The sequence below is a fragment of the Thunnus maccoyii genome, chromosome 9, assembly GCF_910596095.1.
Source record: "Thunnus maccoyii chromosome 9, fThuMac1.1, whole genome shotgun sequence".
Classification (NCBI taxonomy): domain Eukaryota; kingdom Metazoa; phylum Chordata; class Actinopteri; order Scombriformes; family Scombridae; genus Thunnus; species Thunnus maccoyii.
The window spans coordinates 21,772,913-21,784,956 of NC_056541.1; the positions used below are offsets into that span (position 1 = coordinate 21,772,913).

The following is a 12,044-nucleotide window of genomic DNA, read 5'->3' on the forward strand; positions in this document are numbered from 1 at the left end:
CCATCTGCCTAACTGGTCAAACCAAGTTCTGGCTAAAATATATTGTATATAAATCAGGCTTTTAGTGAAGCCTCAACATTTTCATAATTTTCTGTTATTTTGGTAAAGATTTCTACAGAGAATTGCATAGGACAGAATATTTGATAATGTTAAAACAAACAAAATTTGAACAGTTGGTGTTTCCGCACAAAGATAAGCCTCACACACATCTTTTCAGCAGAAAAAATATATTGGCCGAAAGACAAATATTGCACAATATGGTAGAGAAGGGTGCCAAATTATTTATGCAACCAAATCCTGTGGAAATGATTAATTAGGTGAGGAAAATGTGGTTAAATAAAAAAAAAAATTCTCATGTAGAACATTATTTCTTTTCCTGACTGAGCATTGATGCTTCTTCACCAACTACACAGCCACCTGCGTAACACAATCCCTCTGGTGACGTCATGGCCTCAGGATCAGCATTACAGTCTGTGTGTGTGCGTGTGCGTGTGTGTGTGTGTGTGTGTGTGTGTGTGTGTGTGTGTGTGTGTGTGTGTGCGTGCGTGCAGTCATACAAACTGAGATTCACGTTATCTATTGTCACAGTTTTGATCGGCACGCTGTTCCAGCACATACGGTGTTGTAGGATCACACTCATCAATGAAAAGCACCTCGTGCGCTCCCTCCCATTCATAACCACCTGACTCATTCATATTTTTTGGAAATCCGATTCAACACCACCACCAGGCAATTGTATTCCCATCCATGTCTCATGTCTGGGGAGATAAAGCTGGATATACACCGCATTCCTCGCGGTGGTGAGATGTCTTTCTCTGTTGTATAAAGGCAGGTGCATATCATCCTACATCCAAAATGATGCACTGATAACTCTTGCGTAACGTGCCAAGCCCATCCGCTGCACTACAACACTGAATCGAAATGCTTCAACACTGGGCTGTGCAACAATAATCCTCCATTGTAAACACATCTCCTTATAATAATCATTTAATACATGTGCCGTATAAGAGCGTGCAAGCATCTAGGACTAGTGACATAAGAGTAGATTAAAAACCCATTAAGTGCAATAAGGTCACCGTGATAGGAAGCGAATACAGCTGGTGATGTTTCTGTTAGTGAACCTTTGGAGTAAAGGAAAATATAAGCAGTGTGTTGACTGCTTTGCGCACAATATTTCACTGGGAGCATGTGACCCAGTATTTCTGCAGGAGGGGTCCCTACCTTCCGACGGTTCCGGAACTGACCCACATGCCACTCTGTTGGTGGTTCAGCCGGTGACTCAAACCGGACAAAGACGTGCAGAGAATGAAGAGGTGGTTGCGGTGGTCCAACTGTTTGTCAAAGAGCAGATACAGCTACGGACGTCGCACAGGACCTCTGCCCTGTCACATCCTCCTCTTACTTCCTCTGGCTGCCTCTTTGATCCGACGTCTCAAACTCCTCAACAAGTATCGGCTCTCTGCGGAAGACCTGAAATACTGCAGTTTTGATTTTAAATGGACGCTTTTTAGAGTGAATTCTATACATAACTGGCCTGGAGATCTTCTAGTCTGAGCCACCCCCTTTTCTGTTTTTGTTTCCCCAGCTGATTTCATCAGGGGCACGCCTCCACGACGGCACGTCACGACACAAATCGCCCTACTCCTATTGTGCTGCGTTCAGGTGCTATCAGAAAAAGTGGCATTTGGAGCAGAGCGGCACCCCTAAATCAGTGGTTCTCAAACTTTTTCACGTCAAGGACCCCCAAACTGACACAAATTACACCACGAACCCCAATTTGATAAGATTTTGTCCCAGGGTCCCCAGTCTGATAAGATTTTTGCTATTATTATTTATTATTATTTATTTTATTATTATTTATTTATTACAGAAAGTGTGGCCTATGAAACACATGACCGAAGTAGTCACACGTTATGTCATTGTGTTACTTATGGATATAATTGTAATGAAACTTAATTATACCCCTTTTTGCTGGGAACCCCCTGGAACCCTCTCAAGGACCCCTGGGGGTCCCCAGAACCCATTTTGAGAACCACTGCCCTAAGCTATCTCCACTATAATCAATACCCCAGCTGTACTGCCATGAAATATTTTGGGGTCGAATGGGGAACATTGAGCAAATTAATCATGATAAAAAGATGATATCATACAATAACTGTTTGCTTAACACTGATTGAAACATCAAATAGCATTTTCTACAATTCGGTTTGCTGTGCTGTGTGAGTTATTTCTAAAATTAGGAACAATCCTCACAAAGCTTTATTTTTTTATTCAAGATTAATGTTACCACATTAAAGTGTCTGAACACTCCAAAGTTGTGTTTACAAATTTCAGTGTCTGATGTAGGAACTGAAGAGGAGTACTTAAAAGTCTCACCGGAGATTACAGCACGTCAGCCAATCAGATCAAGCAGAGCTGATAGTATCCCCGCCCTGAAACTGTGCTCTTTCCGTCCTGTTAACTCAAAACATCCCACAAAGCATGCTGCCTTTTGTTGGTGGGGTGATGCATTCACAAAAATCTTGGCGGTATTCTCTGTCATCAGCTGTCATTATTACTCAGAGACAAATGAAAGGGCATGTTAAAAAAGATTTAAAAGCTTGGTAACATCAATTGCTAAATGTATAAAATTATGACTATCTATCTGATTTTAGGTTCATCCTCCCTTTAATCCTTGTTCATACACATAAATCATACTTTATCACAACTAAAATCCAGATAAATTGTGCAATATAGTTACTCATGGGAAATGTAAAGGAGTTTTTTTCCTACATGGTTGTTCTGGTTGTTCGGGAATAGCCGATACAGGAGCCAATTAAAAAGCCAAAAGACTGGATTTCTGTGGAAAATACCCAGCCTTTTGCCCTCATATTTTTCCAAGACCTCGATGTCTGGGAATTCATTTCTGGAATGTTAAGCTGTACCAGAGAAGAAAAATGCTGCCATGTCGCCAAGAGGCAAAAGTATAGTGAGGTATGCTATTCTGCCAACAAAACTAGTTTTAATCTAAAATGAAATTCCTTTGTAAATGTGGTGGTATATGACTGGAGACTTTTCCCAGGCATGTTTTTAAGATAGGGACATTCTTTTGAGCTAATTTGCCTTCCATTATAGGCACGTCAGCAATTTTAGATAAGATGTGGAATTTGTATTACATTATACTTTATCTAACCATTCAATTGTGACATTTTGCAGTTTTTGGCCACGTGGGGACCCTGGACGGTCTGCTGCACTAACTTTCTTTCATGACTGTGGAAGACTGAAGACAGACATCTACTGGTAGAATTTGGTACTGATCGGTCTGAAACAAAGGAGGTAATAAACCAATGTTGTGTCACCAATGTTGTGTCAGTGCTGTTGCTCAAGGCCATGATGTGACAGATTTCTGTGACAGATTCTGCTGTATCAGCAATATCGTAGACTATATGCCAAGAGTGAAAGGTGATGCTCAGTCTCCCCCTACAGACTCACAAAGACATCTAGTTCCATGTACATTTCTGCTCAAAACATGCATGATGACACATACAATGACACAGAAACACCATATTTACACACTAAACATACGGGAGTTGAATGTGCAACTAGTAGAGATGCCTGTTTTATATTTGACCAGTGTGGTCTTGAAGCCCTGAGAAAACAGTGCCCCCTGACCTGGCTGGCATGGCCAGAAAGAAACAGCATGAAAGATGGGCTGGAATGCTGCTGGAGAAAGCAGGGGTTCAACGGCACTGAGAGGGCTTAGAAATGTGGAGAGGCAGCCCCTTTGTTGGAGAGGTGTACTTTAGAGAGAACTCTCAAGCTGCACAGTCTGAGGTGATGTCTGGCCTTTTCAGCTACAGTAGTACGAAAAAGGACTGTGCTGCTTTGTTTACGAGCTTTATCACTCTTTTATGAACTGTGTGGGAAGTCTACTCCCATAGCTTTTACACTCTGGTGAGATTAAAGTTGGGAGAATGAGCTGAGATCAGTCCTTGGCATGACTGCTTTAACAAGGAGTGTCCTGCAACTTGGGCAAACACTCAGTTTAGTGTGCGATATATTCAATGCCATCCAGTGTTCCTCACATATTTAAATAAAGCCATCTTGTTCAAGTTCAGAAAATCACAATTTCTATCAGTTATTGCTCAGTTAAAAAGTATTAATTACACATACATTTAATATATTTTATTTAGTTGCGGGCTGTTTAAAAAGAATATTTTCAGAGAAATCAGATGGTTGATTTGTTTGATTGACGTTGTGCTTATCAGCCACCGGTTGATCAGAAAATCTGGTCAAATATCAGAGTCAAATGTCCTGAACAAGACTGTCACTAACATCAGACAAAAATTGGGACCTAACCCAATTATGAGTGAGGATACCAAATTATATATATTTTTCTTATGTTAAGTCAATAAGCTGTACATACATCAAGCTGCTTCTCATCAATACTTATCCACCCTAATCATTTCCGATTTGCCTCGTTTGCTCCCTTTTGCAGTACTTTCTTCATAATTCTGAATCTGCCTTTGTCTCTCCTTACATCACACATTTGGAAAGGGATTCATTTTGCAATCACTTCTTTTAAAAAAACAATTGCTGTTGTTTCAGTGAAAATTCCCTTCTTGCTTACATTATGGTGCAAGTGAATACCTTTGGGCTCAAATGGATTGATTTTAGATGACATCATGAGTTTATTTAATATCACCCAAAGGATATCAGGTCTGTAGAGCATTTTGGAATGAAACTCATCTGCTCATCTCATCGTCTCTTATCCACTGCTTCACTGACCCTATTCTCACCCCTACAGTTCACCCGAACATCCAACAGGCACCCCCTGCCCCAACACTGTACTGGAACTGTTCTAAAGCTGTCAAAACACCCAGCTTCTCACACTCCCCGTGTCCACAGAGAGTTTGCCTCAAACACACACTGTCCCGAGCACTAACAAACACACACACAACATACACTCAATGAAAAACAGTCCGCATGCAGCCCCCGTACATTGACACAAGTAGGTCAGAGCTGCAGTGGGTCTTCCAAACAGTCCCCCAGCACCATGGAACTGATAACAGTATCAAAGATTACCTTCAGCCCTGACACACACACACACACACACACACACACACACACACAACATTACATACTACATGTACATAGATCTGCAGTATGAGATCATTAGCTTGTTCGTTTGGCAGGATGATTTTGGCTCACATTTTTGTTTTTCAGACAACACAGGAATTTCAGTTGTTCCTCTGGGAAGAAAATTCATAGGTCAAAGGTCAAGGGTGAGACTGGAATGGCTGGAGGGCAAAGTGAAGTGAGTTTGTGGGAAACATTGATACTGGCATTCCAAAATGAGAAGTAGAAAAACACTGGAAAACTGACATATGCAGAGAAACACATGTCTATAATGTCTGCCTCTGAATCTTTTCTTCATTTTCTCTCTTAATCTCTCTCACACATACATACACTTTGACACGGAGAGGTGGCTGAGATGTCTTGCCAGAGCCAACACCCTGGCATGAGACAGAGTGTGCTTTGTAACAGCCGGCCTATTTGGCGATTGGTGATGGGCATGTTAGCAGAGTGTGAGTTTAAGTGAAAAACATTCAAGGCTAGATAAGGCCCGAGAGAAAGTACAAAAAGAGACACAGACAGAGTGAGAGGAGAGAAAGAGGCCAGATATGTTGTTTACTTGCCAGGTTATCAGTATATTGTCTTATCTACAGTTAGTTGGAAAGCTCCATGTGTGTGATCAGCTGTTGTTGCCTCATTATATCCTAATGAAGACATATCCCTCAGTTGCTCCACAGAAAAAGAAAAACACTACAGTGGAGTCAAAAGATACAGCGTATTAATCAGAAGATATTGTATGCACTATTTATTAAGGTTTTGTGCTGATCTATTTTAAAAACCTTTCTGTGCAGGCCTTATTTCTTGCATGCCAAAAATGCTGTGATAGACCATTTCCAATGAGAACAATAACTAACCCTCATGCTTTGTTGGTATTGCCCTCATTTCTGTATTGTTTCAGACCCTCAATTTGTACAAACCAATTTTTACCTTCATGTTTTCTGATGGCTGTAGCACTTTAAAAAAAAAGACAGGCCATGGATAAGACCATAAAGATGTATATCTCATCATGGTTAAGAGTGTATGTGTGATACATTGAAGACTTTTAAAATGTCACAAGCAGCTGTCACAAAATTAGGAAAAGTCATAAAGAAGAATTTGGTATTGAAGATGATCTATGAGCTATTAAACAGTGTCGAAGGTCTCTAACTTCTCAAATAGAAGATTAGAATTAAAACACCTTCTGTTGACATACTTGTCACTAGCTATTATTCCCCCATTGCCAAAGCAGGCAGAATGACAGTACGGCTCCCTGGCTGTGTTTACTGGCTATAAGACTGATGAATGATCAGGTCAAGTAAGTGCTGGTGATGATGGGCCATGATGGTAGAATATGTTGGGAATGTAAAGTGGCTTGAGGTCCTGGGCCAAAGGCTGGATAAAGGTGGGAATAACTGAAGGAAGGAGGGTGAGATGTGTAGTGTGCAAGAGTGAAGAAAGACAGAGCTTTTCAGGGTGTATGAGGGGTTAGGCGGGGTGGGGGGCGTTCTGTGTGTTTAGTTGCCTGCTGTCTGCCTGAGAATAAACAGACCTCTGATTGTGATATTAATGCCAACTTAAATGTTTCTCAGTGAGGTGTCTGGCTTTCGCAAAGAGGTGCCCGGGATGAACAAGCACACAACACTGTATATTCCCCTCTGTCCTTCACTTGCTGCCCACGGACTGCCGAAGCTACTTAGAGTCATGTGGCATCTGGCACACCTAACTACCAGCAACAGCACATCTGCCACATACACGCGATACCCATGTCATGTTACCTCAGCCTCCTGTGGCTGTGGTGTCCTTGGCATGGCCTTGGCAAGCGCCTAGTTAAAACATATCTGAGTGCTAAGTGGAAACACTTGGGTGAGAAATTCCAGTGATTCCATGGGCTTTGTGTTGAATTGTTTGCTTGTTGGTTTAATACCCTTGCCTGTAATTTTGAGCCTGTGTCGTCCAAATCACAGCCTAAGAATGGAGAGTGCCCAGGGATAGACAACATGGTCAGTGGTTTCTGAGAGGTTGAAGGGTTGAGTGGATGCTCTAAATTCTCGAGTTGCACAAATCGTCTGTGATAAAATAAGACTGTGCATAGCTGAGGTAGCCTGCTCTAAAAGTCATAATATACTGTCTGTGCTCTAACTCGAGGGGACTGAAGTTGCCCAGGCATGCCTTGCTACACAGAACCACATCCCCAAGTTCATGTATAGACACATAAAGACATACATACTTAAGTTTTTCATCAAATCCAACACTCTCACTAATACAATCTGACAATCACACACATGCACAAACAAATACACATGCACACACACACACTCTCTGTTGGACATAGACGCACAGGTCAGTAGAGGTGCCTCTAAAGCTGTGGCTGTCAAGTGGCAGTGCTAATCTTATTAAGGCTCTCTTCAGCTGCTGGTCGAAATTCTTAAAGTGATAGTTCACTATGGTGGAAAATTAGTACTATTTGAACCTAAGAGTGTCTTCAGAGGAAGTGTTTACTTTTTGATGGGGGAGGGAGAGTCCTGTGTGAGAATATGTTTCACCCTATAGGAAGTTCTCCAACATTAGAAGCAAATGGAAAGTAAAGAAAAAATTAACATTTGCATGAAAAAATCCATGCATTGATCTTCTAAGATAAATCACAGTGGTTGGTTGACTCATAAGGAGGCATATGTACTAGATAGTGTGGCTTATGCTCCAGGAAAGTAAAAGATCACTTTAATTACCTTACGAAATGATTGCTGAGCCAGTTAGGGGCTTGGTGGATTCATTGGCTGTGCAGGTCTGAGGGCATTATAGGGATGTAGATGAGCTAGGTGCTTAGGTTAAGGGCCTGGCTGGACATAACATCAATGAGGTTGAGGAAATGAGGAATGACAGACACAGATATGGAAAAGGGGATGGAGATCATGAAGGAAGTGAATATAGGACCAGGGCTCTGGTAAAGATAGGACACTAAGGACGGAATTCAGGTTAGCAAACGGACCAACGTGAGCAGGTTTAAGCCTATATATGGGTATGGGCTAGCACTACAAAGACAGCTAAAGACTAGAACTATAGGAAGGACATAAAGTGAATGTCTGATGTGATCTTGTGGGCTTTAAAGTTCTGTCATTTGGTTTGCCAGCTGGTCCAAAATCTCTATGGAATATATGAGTGCGATCTGGGTCTAGCAATGAAATACATGGATAGATGACAGTCTGACATGACCTCTGGATTAATCAGTGCACCCATGTTCTGATAGTTCAGTGTTCCTCATGATGAACATTTCAATACCAAATGTTTATGATAAAAAATATCAATAATCACAAATGTGATACACCTGCAAACAAACGAACTGTAGTAATGCCATTCAGAGTAATCTACACTCTCCATAGAGATGTTGGACTAAAAACAAAAAAAATGACACCTTTTGCTTACCACCTTGAGATTACAACTGGAGCTATATTTCCCTGCCTAATACAATTGTTTGAATTCAGATTTACAGTAATTTTCTTTTTATCCATGAGAAGGTGAAATGATCAACCAGGTCATTCATACAGCAGAAAGGTTTGTTGCCCAATTCAACACATTGACACATTTTTTTTATTTTAAAAAAAATTACAACTCTGAAGTCTGAATCACATTTTAGTTTAAAATAGATTGTAACAGGCACTGAAATACTGATGAACAGAGGAGTATAGACACAGGGATTGGTGCATAATAGTGGAATTCTGACTCGTGATAGAGGTCACAACAAGGTCAAATGGCTCTGCCTTGAACAAATTTAGCAAGTGTAACCCACTGAACATGTTCCCTACACCACCTCTGATTAGATTCATTGAACTTATTCCCCAGATATGGAGTGGATTCAGTGCCAGCTCGAAATTGATTTAATCCGGCAGATATATTGCCTAGTAACTTCTTAATATGTCCTTAATATATCTTAAATAGGACCTTTTGTTCCTGGAACTCTTTAATGTACCTGCTGGGGATATTAAGGAAAAGGTAAATTAATGGGATATTACAATTACACCTTTTTAGCCAATCTCCACTTTATCTCCATCCTATCTTATCTCCATTTTATATGATTTTAACATTTTAATAGTTAAGTGGAAGAGTCAATGACTCTTAATTATTAAGAGTCATGACTCATTCTCATATCCCTGCATGTCTTGTGGCAACATTACATGACTCTGTTATAGTCTATGATGGCATTTGCCAAAATAGATCATTCCTATCCTAAAATTTATTTTATTTTTATCTCTAACTGTCAAATGTGGTACAACATGATGATAAATAAAAGCATGTGTTCTTTGATTCAAGGGACTGATGAGGGTCAGGCAGCTGAAAAACAATTTGCTGTGTAACATTGTACTACCATATACAGTATCTGCAGGAATAAGAGGACATGTCCACAAAATTTTACCCAAGATACATTGGAAACAGATGTTTCAGATAGGTTACCATTATAGCTGGTATAATGCTACATAGCACTGTATGCTACACTGTACATCTTAAGAGCATTATTGACAAGCCCGTTAATGGCAGATCAATGGGTGGTCAACAGCAAAGTACTGTAATTTGTAATCTGCCAGAGGGTCTTTCCGAAAATAAATGCAATCTATTACCAGGCATTGACGCCTCACTGCTACCTGTGGTGATATTGGGAATGTTGGTAACCTCGCTGAACCTCAGACAGGTCCGCAGCCACACTCACACGCTGGTGAGAATGTATCAGAGTAAACTTTGGACTGTGGTTGAGATCAGACAACAAACAGGGAGATGTGAGAGAGGGCAAATGGAGCTCTCAGGTACAACAGGACAGAAAAAGAGAAATGTTGCATGCTTGTTTCAGTTGCTCTATTGTTCATTGTGTATTGCATAAACATAAAGGAAATACCATACTACTAGAAAAGTCTACATAAAATGAAATGAAATGAGTTCTGATCAATGTGAATATAACCAGGAGGAGTGTCAGCAGCAGAAGAAAAATGGTAAAGTTGTGAAGCGAGGGATGCGTTTGGCCTCAGTACAGGTCAGTCAGTATTGCAGAAACAGCCTGATCAAACAGAGAGTGAAGCCAAATCAAACACCTCTGGACTTCAGCCTGGCACAGAGAAGCCGGGCCGCAGTCCTGCCGAGATCACGCACTGCACACAGTCAGTACATGGACCCAGCACACACTACATAGCACTCTGCAGCAGAGGCTCCCCATTTTTGGCTTGTGAACTCTTAAAACGAATGACCTTGAACTCTGACAACTTGTGACCCTGGTCCCTGGTCACAAGTTGTATATGCCATATAAACCAAAGATTTTTTTTTTAATCACTTTTAGAGGCTTGAGGAAATACAATTATCCATTAATAAGAACTAGAACAAAAAATAAAGCAATAATTATAGAAAAGGCTGAAAATTAAAACATTTTGTATAACAAAACTATGTTTTATCTCCTTCTCTTATATTCTTGAGACCCTTCAGATTTATTCTGCAACTCCTCTTGTCTGGGAACCACTGCTCTATAGATCTGTGTATGTTGTCTGTTAATGTAAAGCCTGAATATCAACCAAGATATTGGTCTTTTTCAACTTAGCTTCCTTTTCTTTTTATCCTCAAGATCTATATTTGTAGCAGACGGAGAAATCCGGGATGTGTCTGCCTCTATTTCAAACATGCTGTTACTCACAGATACAGAAATAGTGAGCAGCAAATGATGGGGACGGAAAGAACAGGAGTGTAAAAGAAAAATCACAGACCGACTGAGACACAGACAGACAAATAAACCACATTACAGAGGGCTGAGGCATAACAGGAAGGTCCTTTGTTATGTTTACTTCAAATAGCCTGCATGTTGTTTACCCATTTGTGCTGCTCAGTTAGAGTTCCTCAAATTGTATTACACTTGCACAAACAAAAACAGACCTGTCGTGAGGTGAAAACCTTGTATCTCTCGGAAACAGCAATGCATTTATTTTAATGGCAATTTTAATTTTATCCAATACAGTTTTGAGTGCGTTTCATAAGCCTGAGAGGTCAAAGCATTTTCACAGGCAGTACAGGAACCATGTAATCCTTCAGCTGCCCTCAAAAACACAAGATCACCAAATTCAGGGATACAATTTCCACATGACATCAGTGAAATACAATACCCTACATACTGCTGTCAAAATGGAGGTCAATATGCAACTCTAAATGCGGGAATATCAATAAACAAGACTACACATGCATGTACACACACACATATACACACACATGCAGCTGATAGACTATGAACAGTACGCATCCAAAAATAGTGTGATGGAAAAATCTATACTGATGTCTGGTTATTTCTGCACTGCTGCGCAGTGGCCTGGTGATACAACTGGCAAACAATAGTTACCGAACACTGTGACCACATGTCATTCACTTGCCAAGTTGCAGCACAGCCACACAGGCTTTAATCATTTGAATAAGGGCAAGGGGCAAGGGGGTTGAAGCTCTTTTGGATGGTGCATTACTGTTGATCCCAGCTAATCCTAACCACTTGTGAACAGAGGTCATTCAGACCAGCAAAATGTTCAGATGAAACACAGTGAGACACTGGCATTTTATACACAAAATATATCATATACTTATGTCAAAATGACCTTTATAATTCTATATGTGCCTTTTAACGGTTCAGTTTAGATATTCAATATGTCCCTATCACTGATCGCTGCATTGAGGGAGAAGTAAAAGGCGATTTAACAAAAAACCATAACAGCTATAATGGAGCATTACAACACACAGGAAATCAATAGTTCTGCATAACATGACTTCTGTTGAAAAATGCATTGGTATTAAGTAGCCTCGAGTACATAAATAGGAATGATATTGATGATATTGATTAAATATTTATGTTGGAATGAGAGTAATGTAATCTACTGGGAGACAGAAAGAGAGACACAAAGAGCAAGATTATTTCATTGGCAGACTCTATGACAGTTTAACAA

At 40.4% G+C, this 12,044-nt stretch overlaps 1 protein-coding gene across 5 annotated transcripts in view; it reads right to left on the reverse strand.

Moving 5' to 3' along the window:
• Positions 1-12,044, reverse strand: part of rhobtb4 (Rho related BTB domain containing 4) — a 45,777-nt gene that overhangs the window by 26,639 nt on the left and 7,094 nt on the right. Inside the window, exon 1 of one of the 5 annotated variants that reach the window (XM_042420210.1) lies at positions 1,222-1,572. The exons of the other annotated variants lie outside the window; for them this stretch is intronic. Within the exon in view, the coding sequence (XP_042276144.1) occupies positions 1,222-1,250 (29 nt within the window). The 5' untranslated portion in view covers positions 1,251-1,572. Of the gene's footprint in view, positions 1-1,221; positions 1,573-12,044 lie in introns of those variants that run through there. 5 annotated transcript variants of the gene reach the window in all.